This window comes from Macrobrachium nipponense, chromosome 15, assembly GCF_015104395.2.
Source record: "Macrobrachium nipponense isolate FS-2020 chromosome 15, ASM1510439v2, whole genome shotgun sequence".
In the NCBI taxonomy this organism is placed as follows: domain Eukaryota; kingdom Metazoa; phylum Arthropoda; class Malacostraca; order Decapoda; family Palaemonidae; genus Macrobrachium; species Macrobrachium nipponense.
In genome coordinates, this window is record NC_087208.1 from 49,689,664 (window position 1) to 49,709,663 (window position 20,000).

Genomic DNA, 20,000 nt, shown 5'->3' on the forward strand with positions numbered 1-20,000 from the left:
CTTTCTCTCTGTATCTTCTTCTTCTTCTTCTCCTCCTCTTTATCTCACTTCTCTCTCTCTCTCTGCTATCTCTCTCAATCTCTCCTCTCTCTCTCTCTCGCTCTCTCTCTCTTTTATCATCTCTGCTCTCTTTTCTCTCAATTTTCATCTTCTCCTCCTCCTCTTTATCTCGCTTTTTCTCTCTTTCTCTTCTTTTTCTCGCTTTTTCTCATCCTTTTCCTTTCTTCTGTTTCTTTCCTCCTTATCTCCTTTATCTCGCTTTCCACGCATCTTCTCTCTCTCTCTATCCTTCCTTGTTTTTTCTTATCTCTTTCCTTATCCTTCTCTTCTCTTCGTCTTCTTCTTTATCTCGCTCTTTCTCTCATTCTTCTTCTTATCCTCCTCATCTCGTTCGCTTCCCCTCTCTCTCTCTCTCTCCTCTCTCTCTCTCTCTCTCTCTCTCTCTCTCTCTCTATTCACGCATGGGAATGAGATCCGGAGTTCTGCATAACACGACGCATTTACGGAAATCTTTTTCCTTCGCATTGTCTCTTTGATCCGATCAGACTCATTAGCTTCTTCAAAGAGCTCCGATACCCTTTCGATTTTTCCCATCAAGTAACACACACACACACACAACACACCACCGCATCGCCGGAATCATTGAAGAGGGTATGCTAATTAGGAAACAAACGCGAGCACGCACACACGCACAAACAGAATGGAAAAACAAGCATACATAAAGACAAACAAACATGACGTCACCTCGAAATGATTCTTTATGGGATATATTCTCCTTTGCATTTTGGTAATTTGCTTATATTTTTATCTGTTCGTTTTTTCACTTTATTTTTCATAAGTGAGATATAATTTACTTATATTTTTATCTGTTCGTTTATTCATTTTATCTGTTCGTTTATTCATTTTATATTTTTTTTTACTTTATCTTACATTGGTGAGATATATTCTTACTGTTATTTCTCCTTTTTGAATTGTGTTGATGATTTTCAAGTAACGACATAAAATTATTGGGAGCTTGGATTTCAAGTCTATATAATGGCCCCCGTGGCTTTTTACATATAAATAGGGTTCATCTTTTGAATGAAAATAATATTTTATTAAATATATAATGGCAGAATTTACCGGGTTTATTTTATACAGAATTCTATCTGCAAATTCTGAAATTATATTTAATAAAACATGTTTGAAAAGTCTGTTTCCAGCATACAATAATAATAATAATAATAATAATAATAATAATAATAATAATAATAATAATAATAATAATAATAATAATAATAATAATTTCTTTTGTTAATTCCTAATGAACACCATATATTTTGGCAGCATCATTTCAAGTCATTATCCCCTGTGGTGGGCTTGTTATATATGAAGAGGGTTCGTCTTAATAATCATCATCATCATCATCATCATCATCATCATCATCTCATCATCATCAGATTATTATATTATTATTATTATTATTATTATTATTATTATTATTATTATTATTATTATCGACGACAAAAGGACCTCTTTTAACTTCGGGGAACCCTTAACCGTCAAAAGTCCAAGATTTATTTACGATCTAATAATAATAATAATAATAATAATAATAATAGTGTTTATAGACGACAAAAGGCCTCTCTTAACTTCTGCTAAATCCTTAACGGTTAAAAGCACAATAGTTATTAACGCTCTCATTTTCAGAGGAGAGAGAGAGAGAGAGAGAGAGAGAGAGAGAGAATACTAGCCAGCACGGTGGTACGGGTGGTATACACGTATTGGGAGTCAGCGTGTGAAAATCTATTCGCATTCCCAAGAATTTGGGCGGGGGATAATCCCCCCAACCCAATCCCCCCACCCCCCCCCCCCCCCCCCCGATCCCACCTTCTTCCCTATTATCACAATAACTCGCCATTGATAGGCTTAATCAGAATATGAACTCACGGGAAAAAAATAGCTCTGAGTTGACGACGCGCGAATGTGTGTGTTTGAGAGAGAGAGAGAGAGAGAGAGAGAGAGAGAGAGAGAGAGAGTCCCAACACATCGGCCACATTAAAAACGTCTCGCTGGCGAAATTATACTAGCCGAGACCGAGAAAGCAGATTTATATTAGCCCGCCTAAGACATGCACACGAACACACACACGAAAACACATACACACACGCGCGCGCGCGCCACATACACAGTCACAGCCACAGCACACCAGACGATCGCCGTTTAACTTTATCGTTTCCGCTTTGCAGATAACGCGCGAAATGGATTTTCTCTCATTTGAGTCAGGCGAGGATTTAAACTCCCCAGCTATGTATGTGTGTATGTATGTATGTATGTATGTATGTGTATACTATATACTATATATTATATATATTATATATACATAATCGGATACAACCGCAGGACATTCTCAATGTCCACCTACATCTGTGTGACGGTCAGATACGAACCAATTGATATTAATAAAAATAATAACAAATGCAAGACTGCTTCTCGATGACGCAATCATCGATTTGTCTCGTATACGACTATAGTAACTAATAAATAAATGTAAATATTAATTTGTTTTTAAATTGAAGCATGAGTTGGTAAAAAAAATAAGACAAATCCATCTTAATCTATGCGAGTTCTTACTATATAAATGTAAATATTGAACTTCTTTTAAAGTGAATGATAAGTTGGTCAAAAAAATAAGACAAATGCATAGTAATCTACGCGAGTTGTAACTATAGTAATGCGAATACTATTTCTTTTTTTTAAATTGAGGCAAAAGTTGGTAAAAAAATAAGACAAATGTACCGTAATCTACGCGAGTTATAACTATATTAATATATATCTTATTTATTTTATAATTCAAGCATAAAGGTCGTCTTTGCTTTATGTGATATGTGAATGTACGAGACAGCAGAGAATACGAGTTGGACAATCGGGTTACGCTTTTGTCCGCGAATTACTTCAATAAAGCAGAGACGCTTTTTTTTTTCTTGGGGTTGGGGGGGGAGGGGGGGTGCTAAAACAAACATACACACATACAAACAAACAGAAAGACTTTCCTTGAGTGCTGATACGCTTACATATTCGTTTATTTAGCAGCTGAAGGAAATAATTAACCGCTTTATCGAGAAATATTTTATGCGAATTATTTCAACATAAAATAGAGGCATCATCCTTCCGTGGTGCTGGAAAAAAAACACACACACGCATACACACACGCGGAGGACAAACACACATACACCATGTCCTTGAGCGTTTGTGAACTTACGACTGTTTCGTTTACTTGGGAACGAAAGAGAGTAATTATACAAATATACGACAGATAATATACGTTTTTGCGCGCATTATTCTACATAGTTCAAGCAGGGACATCCTTGCCTGGTGCTAAAAAAACAACCACACAAACACACAGCGTTTCCTGGAGTATTTACGGGCTCACATCTTCTCCGTTTATTTAGCAGCGTCTGTACTTATGTGCTTAAAGGATTACAGCAGGATTCATTTAAATTCAGAGAGAGAGAGAGAGAGAGAGAGAGCAAACAGCTCTGCCATGTAAATTACAGTCGGTGAGAAAACACAGAAATATGCTTCTAAACCCCAAAGAGTATGATAATACGGAAATATATGTGAATATATATATATATATATATATATATATATATATATATATATATATATATTCTGTAATATATATATATATATGTATATATATATATATATGTATATATATTTATATGTATTTGTGTGTATGTATACACAAGTGTCTTAAAAACACAATAATCGCTCTGCTAAAAGGGTTTCGCCTTATCGTTAGAATTAATACTTAGTGGGAGGTGGACTCACATTATGCATGTACATATATGGTAACAAATATATACAATTTATAGCACATATATATAAAAATATATTTACTATTATATACTATATAATAATTATATAGTATGATATATTATATAATAATTATATATAATATATATATCTATATTATATATATATATATACACACACATATGCCGACAAACACGTAGGAAATCAGTGGCAATGAGATATATATATATATATATAGAATAGTATAATATATATATATATATAACACATGACATACATAACATACATACATTAAAAAAAAACGATGGAGGAGGAGAAAAACACAATATCTATATATAACAGACGAGGCGTCGATAGTTGACCGAATTTGCGTACCTTACCTAATCCTGCAAGGGGGGTGGGAGTGTGTGTTTGGGGGGGGGGGGGGGTGGGGGTGGTTGAGGGTTTCAATCTCGTAGCTCTAATCAGGCTTATGTCGAAATTTACATACGAGATCATCTGAACTCTAGGTTTAATAAGGATTATATCAACTATGAGTTTCGTTTGCAACCAAGAGCTTTTTCAGTGTAATGACACTTTCGCAATTAATTACTTTTCGTAATTTCTTTTTTTAAAACCTAATTTCTATGGTGCATTTTAGTAATTTATTCTCCTTTTTATCCATTTATTCATTCATTTGTGAATTCATCTGTTTTTCTAATACCTGATCATCTCTCTCTCTATTTTCTGTTTTCCATCACCTTCTGAATAATAATAATAAATAATAATAATAATAATAATAATAATAATAATAATAATAATAATAATAATACTTTCTGTTACGTATTCCTGATGAACGCCATCATATTCTTTGTTCCAAATGAATAGGGTTCATCTTCTGAATAATAATAATAATAATAATAATAATAATAATAATAATAATAATAATAATAAACTCTATTTCATTTGTATTAAGTAAATCCATAAAATGTTTTGGATTTATCTAGTGTCGGATTAATCTTCTAAAGACGTGTCATCAGCACTTTCAGAGGATTTATATATTCTAAGAATAAAAAAAATCTATTCCATTTATATTAGGTAAATCCATACATTATTTTTGGGATTATCTAGTGTCGGATTTCTTCGGCGCAATCGAGTTTTCCGTATGGCGAATAATGCTGTAGGAGACTCTTAGCCACGGCCCATGAAACCTTCAGCCATAGCACGGTGGTGGCCAGTGTTGGGCTAACTTTAACCATGAATAAAATAGAAACTACTGAGGTTAGAGGGCTGCAATTTGGAGCGTTTGATGATTGGTGGGTGGTTGATCAACATACCAACTAGCAGTCCTCTAGCATCAGTAGTTTTGAAGATCTGAGGACGGACTGGAAAAAGTCTCAATAGTCTTCTTTGACAGAATACTAAAAACCTAAAAAATCACAGGCCATAGAAATGAAACTGAATAAAACTGAATAACAGAAACATCAAAGACAACAACAGTCATCTCCCAAGGACTCCCCTCTGGCGGACGTCCAGGATATAATTATATATTACTAGGATAATTATATATTATTAGGGCGCGTCCTGGCCAGCAGATCCTTGGCGATAATGCTAATGTATCCTGCGTTGCTTTTATGCAAATGTGGGGCTATTTGTTACTCGGGGCTGAATAATTTCTCTATTAACGTCTTTATTCGGTGACTCTCCTTTTTGAGATGTGCAGCGAAGGAATACGTTTATCGATATATATATATATATATATATATATCTATATATATATATATATGTATATATATATATATATATATATATAATATATATATATATATAGTCGTAAAGCTGGAGGAAGGAATGAAACGGAGTTGACCAAGCACTTTCGTGTATTTCTCACACCTCCTCAAGGTCAAGTGATACAAAAATTCATTATTTGTTACCAGGACACCTCTGTGGCAGCAGTACATAAACATAAAAACTATCGTACTACTATTTAAAAATAACGGTCTAAAATGTTGTTTATAAGTAGTTCATCCAGTTTGTACGACCCGGGGCTGCTGTTGAATCAAATCTACACAATTTTTCTTTATTATGCATGATTCGACAATATTTCGTTTTGTGATGTCTTTACAGAACATGACCTCTTTCGCTTCCTTCCAGTTCATGGTGTGGTTACACTCATTCATATGTTGAAACAAACTGCTTGCTGTATTTCCCGTTCTTACATTATATTTATGTTGTTTTAATTTTGTTACGAGATCCTTTCCACTTTGTCCCACATACATTTTATTACAATGATTGCAAGGAATCTCATATATGCAGCCACTCTTCTGTAGAGGGGAATTCCTGATTAACAAATTCTTAAGTACGTAGTTCTTAAAAATGACATTAACATTAAATGGTCTCAACAGCCCAGGGATGGCCATAAACTGGTTACAGTATGGTAAAACAAGAAGGTTTTTCATATTAAAATCACTCTTACGACCAACTTCATAAAATGTTTTTCTTGCTTTACAGAAAGCCCTATCAATAAAGCAAGAAAAAACATTTTATGAAGTTGGTAATAAGAGTGATTTTAATATGAAAAACCTTCTTGTTTTACCATACTGTAACCAGTTTATGGCCATCCCTGGGCTGTTGAGACCATTTAATGTTAATGTCATTTTTAAGAACTACGTACTTAAGAATTTGTTAATCAGGAATTCCCCTCTACAGAAGAGTGGCTGCATATATGGGATCCCTTGCAATCATTGTATAAAATATATGTGGGACAAAGCGGAAAGGATCTCGTAACAAAATTAAAACAACATAAATATAATGTAAGAACGGGAAATACAGCAAGCAGTTTGTTTCAACATATGAATGAAGTGTAACCACACCATGAACTGGAAGGAAGCGAAAGAGGTCATGTTCTGTAAAGACATCACAAAACGAAATATTGTCGAATCATGCATAATAAAGAAAAATTGTGTAGATTTGATCAACAGCAGCCCCGGGACGTACAAACTAGATGAACTACTTGTAAACAACATTTTTAGACAGTTAGTTTTTAAATAGTAGTAATATAGTTTTTATGTTTATGTATTGCTGCCACAGAGATGTCCTGGTAACAAATAATGAATTTTTGTATCACTTGACCCTGAGGAGGTGTGAGAAATACACGAAAGCGCTTGGTCAACTCCTTTCATTCCTTCCTCCAGCTTTACGACTACATGAGATATCGCATGTTTTAGCGATAGTTCGTCAATATATATATATATATATATATATATATATATATATATATATATATATATATATATATATATATATATATACAATCATATATATATAATTACTTTGCAAGTATCTATGTATATTTGTATGTGAATGTACTATGCATATATGTGTATATAAATACTATATATAATATATATATATATATATATATATATATATATATATAGATATATATATATATATATATATATATGTACACACATGTATACTATACAAAATATGTATATGTGTGTATGAATGTAAATATACTATGTACGTTTGTACATATATGTATGTTAGCACGTACCCATTAATATGTATACTTATGAGCAAGCCCTTTCTATGCCTTACATAAGTTAACATACATTGTACAAATACATCAACAAACGCGTATGCATTTTGTTTTGTACTTTTATGAATAAATACGTTATATACATACATGCTAGTCTGCGTGTATGCACAGACGTAAGCATGTGAGGTCAAACTTATACGCAATAAATGTTATATGCAAATATGCTAAGTCTGAGTTTATGCACTTTGCATGTAAGTTCATATATACACACAATATATGTGTCATATGCAAATATGCTAAGTCTGTGTGCATGCACAGATGTATGCAAGTAAATTCGTATGTTTACAAAATATGTATTATACGCAAATATAAATGCGTTGTATGCAATTATGCCAAGTCTCTGTGTATGCAGAGATTTACGTATGTACGTAAGTTCACACGTGCTATATTAAAATATTCTGAGTCTGAGAATGCAAGGATATATGCATACAATTTCACAGCTACCACAAACAACCGAGTTCAACCTCGCGAATGGCGTAGAAGCCATGATCCCAGAAAAACCATAATAATAATAATAAAAAAATAAATAGGATTCCTCGAGGCCCCCTCACGAAAACATAAGCCATAAAATGCAGCGTCAGCTGCAAATGGGGTAACGGCAGCAACGAACCCCTTTTTGGCGTCGATGATATATAAAAAACAGGAACAATTACAGTTAAACTTTACGGTGGCCATCACGACGAAGATAAGGGGAAAAACCTCGACCAGAGGGAGAAACGCAGTGACTGCCTAACATCTCTGATCGAGAGAGGGAAAGAAGCATTCCAATGGTAGGAGATATTATAGCTTTCCACACTGGCTGTGGTGAGCCAGTGTGTTGAAATGGCATGGTAGGATTCAACGCATAAGTCTGTCTGTCTGTCTGGAGAAAGCCAGACTAGCTCACAGTGAGTCAGTCACTTCGGTATGTTTCTGTATGGCTATAGTTATATGTCTTCAGAGTTGAGAATCCGATGGCCTGTATGGCTATTTCTGCCTGCCTATTTGTCTGTGTGCATTGAATTTCATTCAGAATTTTCACTGCTCTGGCAAAGTAAATCTGTGTGTGGATGCTGTCAGTGACGTAATGATGGCTATAATGAAATGATGGATATAGTGTAAATAGACGGATGGAACTGATATTACGGAATCATTACAAAATAAGATATAATGACAACGGATAAATCAAGATAAAGTTTTAGAATCGTTGCCAACTGATGATTGTAATGAAAATGGATAAACCAGGCTATAAATAGAACCATTACAAATTAATAGATACAATGAAAATGGGTAAACCAGGCTATACATAGAACTATTAAAAAATATTGTGAAAATGGATAAACCAATCGACAGAACCTTTTCAAAATAAGATATAATGAAAATTGATGAAACAGAAACTAATCATAAAATCATTACGAAATCAAAGATACAATGGAAATGTATAAATCACACTATTATTGCAACCATGTAAGTTGAAGCCTAACATCAGTTATATTAAAAGAATGAAAGAGAATGTTTATATATTTACTATTAGTATTATTAAATCTGCTCTGGCGATAACAAACTTTGGTCAAACAATCGGTCGATTTTGTATATTCAAAACAAATACATATATATATATAAAGCAACGCTTATAACAAAAACATAGAAGAATAAACAAAGAGGCTTTACTTGTCAGTTGTTGACACTGAATTCCCCCCAAAGGATACTATTTGTTATACGTCCTGGCAATATTTTTTATTGCGATGCGAGTGATCCCGTCGACATATGAAGGAATATCTTTTTACTTTCCAAGCCCCTGGAGGGGAACACGGAAGAAACGACAAATATTTTTCCATCGTTTTCCAAACTCAAATAAAGATTGTCATCTTTCTACATGATCATATTTATTTATCAGTTTTTCATAGATATGACTCAGTCATGGTTTGAATGCCGTGAAATATAATGGAATGGAATATGATGTTTAGGCCAGAGACCAAACACTGGGGCCTACAATGAGGTCATTCAGCGCTGAAAGGGGAAACTGAGAGCAAAAACATTTTAGCAGAGGGATGAGGAAAGTCAGATGGAAGAGAGAGAATATGAACGGAGGTACAGTAAAACAATAAAAAAAAGGCCCCTATCAACAGGGGGAGAACCTCCCATAAATTTGAAAAGTTTAAAATAGGTATCAAATTTCTGAGCCTTTTAGAGACCTAATTCATTGAAATGTTCAAAAAGTTACCATTTTCGCTTAACCGGGGAATAAGCCTACAAACTACTTTGTTGTTGATGTTCTTGTTGGAAAGGAGGATAGGAAAGGTCTAAGGAAAAGCCTAAAAAGGTCTGAAAAAGGTGTTTCGCGTTGAGGTGAAGATATAGTAATTTTAGGATAGGATATTTATGATATATTTATAAGAATGAAAATGTACAAAAATCAATAATGTGGATGTTGACTTGAACAGTACAGAACAATTATTTTTAATAAAATATAACGCATTCAAATTTCCATTTGTGAAACAAGGATCTACTTGACCGCAGAATTTAGAACCTTTTAATTTACGTTACAAGTTAGGAACATAATGTCGACAACTTATGTGTCAGGGGAAAATCTTGCACGAGTCCCGAGTAAGCCGGAGGACGGATCACGCCGGGACCAAATTGAAAGGTGGCCACAGCCCAATTTGCATATGAAATAAAAGTTAAATTCGACAATTTTCCATCTGTGTTAACATTTGTTAAAATCGTTTAGCTTCCCAGAAAAATCTAATTTGGGCCACCTATTATTCCGTGCACCAACTTTTTAACATTTTTCAAAGTATTCACTGTGGTCTGTAGATAACACTGTGAGATTATACCAAGTTTCATACGACCGTGTAGCCTAGACATGTCATAATAATAATAACATAATATAATAATAATAATAATAATAATATAATAATAATAATAATAAAATAATAATAATAATAATAATAATAATAATAACCAAACAAAGACCACATTTGCTAATCATAAAAATAATAATAACGATAAAAAGATCACATTTGCTACTCATAATAATAATAATAATAATAATAATAATAATAATAATAATAATAATAATAATAATAATAATAATGGACACAGTTTTCCGTGTCGAAAATGATGGTAATTAATGGTTGCAGAGCCACAATAATACAGCAAGTGAGAGTTGATGGTATTTGATAAATATCAAAAGCTTTCGAACCTAGCACAAGGTTCGAACGCTTTTAATATCTACTGAAGACCATCAACTCTAACATGCCATATTATTGTGGACCTGCAACTAATAATAATAATAACAATAATAAAACTCACCCTGTGATACCAGGAGATCTTGTAGGTCGGCGGATTGGAGTCCACGTTGCAGTTGAAGTAGATATCTTCGCCTTCCTTCACTACAGACGAGACGCCCCTTCCCAGCTCTATCGTTGCTACGGGTGGGTCTGGGGAAGAGAGAAATTATATGTATATTTATCAATTCACATAAATATGTGTATGTATAGTTATACATATACTATATATATTTGATGTATTTCTTTCTAACATGGAAGCTAATTTCCTGTTCAGTACAGAGGCTCCTTTTTTTCTGTTGGTCTTAACGCCCTGATGTTTCTTAGTTGGATGCCCTGATGTCCTATTATATATTCCCATTTGATGTCCTAATGTCCTATATTCTCCGTTTGATGCCCTACAGTCCTATATTCTCTGTTTGATATCCTAATGTCCTATATTCTCTGTTTGTTGTCCTAACGTCTCATATTCAGTTTGATGTCCTGACGTTCTTTTTTCTCTGTTTGATGTCCTAACAACTTATATTCAGTTTGATGTCCTATAGTCCCGTATTTGCTGCTCACTGTCCTAACAGCCTATAGTCTTCATTTGATGTCCTAAAGTCCTATATTCTATGTTAGATGCTTTAACATCCCATATTCTCGGTTTGATGTCCTAAAGTCCTATATTTGCTGTTTTCTGTCCCAATATCCTGTATTCTCAGTTTGATGTCCTAATGTCCTATATTATCTGTTGAATGTCCCAATATCCTGTATTCTCAGTTTGATGTCCTAATGTCCTGTATTCTCTGTTTAATGTCCTAAGTTGATGTGCGTTCCTCTCCAAATTATGTGAGATAAGCATTAAATTTCCTGTCTGCAAATAACATCTCTGTTCCACTTGTATATTATCGTTTTTTTTTTACTGGAAATATTCTGGAATTGTTATTCATGTAAAAATCGTTTTATATTTTCAGATCAGACTGACGTTGGTACTTATAGCGCTGCCAGAAGTACGATTATGGCTACCTTTAGCCTTAAATGAAATAAAAACTACTGAGGCTAGAGGGCTGCAATTCGGCATGTTTGATGACTGTAGGGTGGATAATCAACGTACCAATTTGCAGCCCTCTAGCCTTAGTACTTTCTAAGATCCGAGAGCGGACGGAAAAAGCGCGTGCGGACGGACAAAGTTTTCTTTAACGGAAGTCTAAAACGTTTAAAATTCTCGGGCCATAGCTTCGTATGATGATAATCCGAAGCCTTCTTCATTTCCTTTCCAGGGAGGAAGAAATAGTTTTACGGCGTCTCACAGCGGAACAAAATCCACATTTCCTTAATTAAAAGTTCCACTAATGGGGACAAAATATGTTTGTCTTTCTCTCTCTTGTCTTCTTCTCCTTCCTCCTCCTCCTCCACCTACTCCTCCTCCTCCTCCTTGGAAGACAAAGAAACCTTCTTGAGTTCGTCAACTAATGTCCAGGGTTGGCTATGTGACTGTGTGTGTGTGTCAAGTGTGTAAGTGTTTGTGTAAGAGTTTGTGTAAGTGTGGCTTGTCCCTTTTGGGAAACAATTTTATGTTTTGTCTCTTCTCTGGGGCAAAGTCTTCAACGAATTCTTCTTCTTCTTTTTTCCTCTATGAATAAAAGTCCCTCTTTTGACGTTAAGCGTTTTAATTCGGCTTTTCTCCTTCTGACACGAATCGACTGAATATATTCTCTTTTTAAAGTTCTTCACAAAAGTAGTTTTTCTTCTATGAAAAAATATGAAATATACGTCGAAAGTTCTTGGAAAGGTATAAAAATTAAATTTCCTTTTGGAGAACGTTGAAAAATACGTCGAAAGTTCTTGGAAATGTACAGAAAAATGAAATATCCTTTTGGGGAACGTATGGTAAGTGTTTACCATTTCATTTTTACTTGTGGTTTTTTTCTTGTTACAAAGTTAACTATGAGGTTATGTCTACGGAAGCGACGATAATGTGTAACACACAAGGGAGAAATGGGAGGTAAAAAATCAAGAAATAAATTACACTACACACACCCACAAATATATATATTATATATATAATATATATATATATATATATATATATATATATATATATATATATAATATACGGGTATATACATATTTTATATATATATATATATATATGATATATATATATAATATATATATATATATATATATATATATAAGAATAATGGCAGACCATTATTCCTGAGGGCAAAAACATCCTAGGAAAAAATAGAGCATTAAGGATTAAGGAAACGCTGTCTAATTAATCAAGAAACTCTATGTAAATTATTACGGAGGAAAATACCCAGAGAGAGAGAGAGAGAGAGAGAGAGAGAGAGAGAGAGAATTGCCTCCCTGAACAACTACACTGTAATGGCCGAGTGTATTATGTAATTACTTTAATGGATACGCTCTGTAATTGGTAATTAGAACTGAGACAACTCTAATTTTCAGTTAATCTTCTTTTTCTCCCACTTTTTTTTTTTTGCAAACAGGTCAAATATTATTATAGAGGATGGACAACGATATATATATATATATATATATATATAATATATATATATATATATAATATAGAGAGAGAGAGAGAGAGAGAGAGAGAGAGAGAGAGAGAGAGAGAGAGAGAGCTCTGCATACATTTCACGAATTTCCACTACAGCCACCGCGAGAATATTTCTCTAGTTGGGTAGAATCAGTATTTCGGCTGAGAGGAGAGAGAGAGAGAGAGAGAGAGAGAGAGAGAGGAGAGAGAGAGAGAGAGTATGTATGTCTGCGTACACAAATATATTTTTTTTTTTTTTTTTTTTACGCAAGCTAAATCCTACGAGACCAATAGAAAATTCATGGCCTCATATTGGTTCTCACTGCCTGCTGAATAAAAGACGAAACTCATTAAAAAAAGAAAAAAGAAAAAAAAATATATATGTATATATATATATCCTGTAAGTAACAAAGGAGCACATTCAATATGAATGCTTATTATTCAATCTTTCTCGTGCTCTTTTGTTTCAAGATGGTAGCAACATTTTGTACAACATTCTTTCTGTCTTTCGACTACTACAATATTTAACTCAAGTGTATATATATATGTGTATATATATATATATATATATATATTCATATATATAGTATATATATATATATATTATAGATATATCTATATATATATATTATATATACACAAATTATATATATATATATATATATATATATATATATATATTATCTTCCTATATATACATATATACACACAAATACATACCTATACGCATACTGTGTTTATGCAAACAGGGACCCTTTTACAGTTTATACTGATCTCCTCTCCCCCCCCCCCCACCACCCACCCACTCGCCCTCCCTTTAACAACATTCTAAAATTTACAACCGCAAAACCTTTCCATTATACTCTTACCATTTCAGTAACTCATGCTATTTCGTATATTGTTACGAGAAGCACTTGGCTCCAGCAAGGTAATGTAATGAGCTCAAAGTAAAAAAAGAGAGAGAGATAAAAAAGAGACCCGCTTTCATTCTTGAGATCGATGTTTATGTTCCATTTACCCGTCCGGGGCCCCATTTCTTTTTATACTTGCAAAGTCCTCTATCGTTTCGCGAGCTTTTAAACAGATGCATCATGCAACATTTCCCGTTTACCCCGCGCCGCGGTCGTCCTCTCTAAAAATCTGCGATGAGAATTGATGCACCTTCCAGGCGACTCAGGTACGAACTTCATAGCAGGTCCCTGGGTATGGTCAAAACCCTTTCGCAGCAGCCCTTAAAGATCTGTTTCTTAAGACGACGAGTTATAGAGAGGAACGCTTATTTATTAAGGTGTTCGTTTCACTGTTTTTCTAATGACTGGTCTCTTTCATTCTTTATTTCCCTATACCTTCTGTTACTTCTTTCGAATAAACGACACAATATTCTTTAGAAGTTTGAATGAATTTGAGGTCAGTGGCCCCATTGTGGGATTGTTCCGTAAGAATATGGTCCATATTCTGATTAATAATAATAATAATAATAATAATAATAATAATAATAATAATAATATCGGATATGCCAGTGGAAATTGTACCCATAATCATAGGAACACCAGGCACGATCCCAAGATCCCTGAAATGAATCTAGAAAAACTAGAGGCCGAAGTAGCTCCAGGATTCATGGAGAAGAGTATGATCCTAGAAACGGCGCACATAGTAAGAAGAGTGATGGACTCTTAAGGAGGTAGGGTGCAACCCGGAACCGCACACTATAAATACCACCCAGTCGAATTGGAGGACTGGATAAAAGTAATAATAATAATAATAATAATAATAATAATAATAATAATAAGAATAATAATAATAATAATAATAATAATAATAATAATAATAATAATAGTAAAATAATAATAATGCTTCCCGTTACTTCTTCCTAATGAAACAATATTCTTTGCAAGCTTGAATTTCAAAGACAATGCCCCATGTGGTTGGTTTGTTCTGCATGCATAGGGTTCATCTTCTGAATAATAACAATAAAATTCTATATTTTTCCTCAGGTGTCCATTTACGTAATACAGACATCTCCCAGACTCAATTAACTGAAGTGGTGTGAAATGCAATGAATATTTGTATTATATATTTGTTTGTTTGTTTATATGGTGTATTTCCGTTGCACCGAACCATTGGTTATTCAGCAACGGGACCAACGGCTTTACGTGACTTCCGAACCACTTCGAGAGTGAACTTCTATCACCAGAAATACACATCTCCCACACCTATGTGGAATGCCCGAGAATTGAACTCGCGGCCACCAAGGTGGTACGTCAACACTATATCGACTATAAACTATAAACTAGTCTTGATTTTATAAACAATATTAGCATCTTTTTGGTAACAAGAATGCCTCGGTTATGCTTATAGTCACATCTCGTCACTTTAACAGCTGCAACATGGGTCCATGATTATCTTCGTCCCAATTTCCAGCCTTTACCTACATAACAGTTAAAATGACAGCATTGCATCTAAAGCATCTTGGCAATAAGTAACTAAACTCTATGGTAAACTTTATATCATTACGACTGAACACCAGAAAAATAAACCGATGTATATTCCATCGACTCTTTCACCAGTCAACTCTGCTCTACTGCCATTAAAAATAAATTCTGAAGCCATAACAGTTTAGAACTTCCCCTCCAAAAATGCTGCTGTTTGGAGCTTTTATATGAAGAATTATACAAGCAATTCAAACTTTCTCCCCATATTGTACCCTATGTATTGACATGTACACTACAAACAGAATTGACACAAGTATTTAAGCGAGAAATGACACATAAATGTTTAAGCGGGGAACAAATTCATTCCTGCTCTCTGCTGCTGCTGACGTTTCTTGAATTTCAGGTGCATTGGCTTTATTTTTCATCCCCCCATACTTATTCATTTACCACATTTTTCCTTATAACTTGTCACTCTCTCTATCTCTCTAGGCTAATTTCCCTTCGAAGATCTCTGAGATTTTATATCCTAAGTTGAATATGCCCGTAATATTGTTATTAATATTCAAAGATGAACCCTATTCATATGGAACAAGCCCGCTAGAGGGGCCACTGACTTGAAATTCAAGCTTCCAAAGAGTATGACGTCCATTAGGAAGACGTAATAGGAGGCAAAAGGGATATATATATATATATATATTATCTATATATATATATATATATATATATATATATATATATATATATATATATATATATATATGGACGTCATACTCTTTGGAAGCTTGAATTTCAAGTCAGTGGCCTCTAGCGGGCTTGTTCCATATGAATAGGGTTCATCTTTGAATATTAATAACAATATTACGGGCATATTCAACCTAGGCTATAAAACCTAAGAGAGCTTCGAAGGGAAATTAGCCTATATATATATATATATATATATATATATATATATATATATTATATATATACAGTGAAAATTGAAGGCGGTTCTATCAACCAGCAGACATCAGTCGATGCAAAGGTGAAGGACAATCCTTTATTCCCATTATTTGTACTTTATTGTCGCGACGTTTCAAGACATAAAAGTCCCATTATCAAGCTAAAAAAAAAAAAGATACAACGAAAGTTAAAATCATAAACTCGGAATACATACTAAAAGTTTAAAAAGTTTACAAATATAAAAAGCAAGTACAAGAGTGGGAGGAGTCAATACCATAAGGTGCTGAAAGCACAGACCCAGTGACAATTCGGGCCGAGTCAGCTTCGACTTGAACTCACGAGAGATACAGAGGTGTTGAGAAGACTGGGTGTTTAACTGCGGAACGAGTTGTTAATGAAAAGTGATTCTAAAATAGCTAAATGATGTTCGTTAGGGGATTGGCCTATAATTTTAAAATCTTTGTAATTCAAGTCATGTTTACATTTTCTTTGTATGCTCGCGTATACTGAAAACTCAGGATTAGTTAATTGACACCTGTTCTATAACTAACGCCTCGATGAGAATCTAATCACCCTTTGAGTAACCTCCGTGTGGAGCCGACGTACTTCCCTAGATTACATCTAGGGCAATTAAATAGATATACGACTCCTGAGGTCATCAGTGGACTGAGTTTCTTCTCCTTGTGTTAAACAGAGATCTGATATTCATTGGGTTGCAAGGTATTAGTTTTAATTCAATTGCAGGAAAAAAACTTTCTATTGACAGTTTCAATTCATGGTAGAAATTTTTGTTATGAATAAATGGGACTCTTGCAAACAATAGTAATTTTGGCACTGTTGGCATTTTAATTTTAGGATGGAAGATATTGTTCAAGAATTTGTACAGGTGTTTATAAAAAAGTTTCGATGGAAAGCAATTGTCAGTGAAATATTGGAGGAGATAGGTTATTTCATTGTGAAAATGATTCCAGTTAGACGTTATGTTAAAAGCCCTATGAAAGAGGGTAGACATGGAGTTTAGTTTAAAATTATAAAAACAGCTGCTATAAAAATTCGATCCCAGGCCGGTAAACGTTTCCTTTCTAAAAACCGTGGTGTTAAAATGATCATCATATCTAAAAACGGTTACATCCAAAAATGGCAGTTTATTTTCCTTTTCATATTCAATTGTGAAATTAATGTTAGGATGTATTTCATTGGGCATAAATCAAGAAATTTGTCAGCCCTGATCATATCTCTGAACAGTAAGAAGGTATGCCAATGAAATACATCCTAACATTAATTTCACAATTGAATATGAAAGGAAAATAAACTGCCATTTGGATGTAACCGTTTTTAGATATGATGATCATTTTAACACCACGGTTTTTAGAAAGGAAACGTTTACCGGCCTGGGATCGAATTTTTATAGCAGCTGTTTTTATAATTTTAAACTAAACTCCATGTCTACCCTCTTTCATAGGGCTTTTAACATAACGTCTAACTGGAATCATTTTCACAATGAAATAACCTATCTCCACCAATATTTCACTGACAATTGCTTTCCATCGAAACTTTTTTATAAAACACCTGTACAAATTCTTGAACAATATCTTCCATCCTAAAATTAAAATGCCAACAGTGCCAAAATTACTATTGTTTGCAAGAGTCCCATTTATTCATAACAAAATTTCTACCATGATTGAAACTGTCAATAGAAAGTTTTTTTCCTGCAATTGAATTAAAACTAATACCTTGCAACCCAATGAATATCAGATCTCTGTTTAAACACTGATGACCTCAGGAGTCGTATATCTATTTAATTTGCCCTAGATGTAATCTAGGGAAGTACGTCGGCTCCACACGGAGGATACTCAAAGTGAGATTAGATTCTCATCGAGGCGTTAGTTATAGAACAGGTGTCAAATTAACTAATCCTGAGTTTTCAGTATACGCGAGCATACAAAGAAATGTAAACATGACTTGAATTACAAAGATTTTAAAATTATAGGCCAATCCCCTAACGAACATCATTTAGCTATTTTAGAATCACTTTTCATTTAAACAACTCGTTCCGCAGTTAAACACCCAGTCTTCCTCAACACCTCTGTATCTCTCGTGAGTTCAAGTCGAAGCTGACCCGGCCCGAATTGTCACTGGGTCTGTGCTTTCAGCACCTTATGGTATTGACTCCTCCCTACTCTTGTACTTGCTTTTATATTTATTTGGAAACTTTTTAAACTTTTAGTATGTATTCCGAGTTTATGATTTTAACTTTCGTTTTATCTTTTTTTTTTAGCTTGATAATGGGACTTTTATGTCTTGAAACGTCGCGACAATAAAGTACAAATAATGGGAATAAAGGATCGTGCCCCTTCACCTTGCATCGACTGATATATTAATATATTAAAGTATATAGATATATAGAATATATATGTATATATATATAGTACACTAAATTATATATTATAAAATATATATTATTATATAATATAATAATAATAGATATACTAGAAGAGAGAGAGAGGATGAGAGAGAGAGAGGAGAGACGAGAGAGAGATCCCACTTACTAAAATAGAAAAAAGATCAATAAACAGATGACAATGTATTGAAATGAAATGGTTTTAATTTGAAAAAGAAGAGAAGTAAGAAAAGGCAAAGAGAAACAGATAAAAGGAGACCTAACTTATTAAAGAAAAAGACAAAAATAAATGATTATATGAACAATCAAAGAAAAAGACAAAAATAAATGATTATATGAACAATCAGAAAAAAATGTAACAAAATGCAAAGTATTTCCATTTGAAAAGAAGTAAGCGGTAAAGAGATAAAGATAAAAAAATGAATAAATAGATAAAAATGTAACTGAACGAGACAAAAATAAATGATTATATAAACAATCAGATAAAAAATCATCAAAATGCAAAGTGTTTCCAGTTGAAAAGAGTAAGAGTTAAAGATATAAAGATAAAAAAATGAATAAATAGATAAAAATGTAACTGAACGAGACAAAAATAAATGATTATATGACAATCGGATAAAAATGTATCAAAATGCAGTGTTTCCAGAGATAAAGAGATATATAGAGGTAGGAAAAAAAGAATAAATAGATAAAAAATGTAAATGAATGAGACAAAACAACAAGAACTTGTTACTTACAAGTCACGTTGAGCAGAACGGAATCGCTCAACGGATAGGCCGGATAAAGAGGGTTCAGCGAAGTGCACGTCAGTCTCTGGCCGTGGTGTCTCCTGGCTGCTGTTATCCGGACAGTGGAGGTGCTCTTGTTCACCCCGTGTTCGGTCTGGCGAGAGGAAAGGAGAAATAAATTAGAAATATAGTGTTATTATTATTATACTATTATTAACCCAGTTCAATTATATTTTGCTGCTCAATAGAAAGAAGTAAAATATGGTATTATTATTATTATTATTATTATTATTATTATTATTATT

General features: G+C 33.6%; 1 protein-coding gene across 1 annotated transcript in view; it reads right to left on the minus strand.

The window, feature by feature from the left end:
• LOC135194928 (nephrin-like) overlaps nt 1–20,000 on the minus strand; it is a gene marked incomplete in the record, with an annotated part of 312,621 nt that overhangs the window by 84,593 nt on the left and 208,028 nt on the right. Inside the window, 2 exon segments of the mRNA XM_064221132.1 lie at nt 10,679–10,806; nt 19,705–19,849. Coding sequence (XP_064077202.1) covers nt 10,679–10,806; nt 19,705–19,849 — 273 coding nt within the window.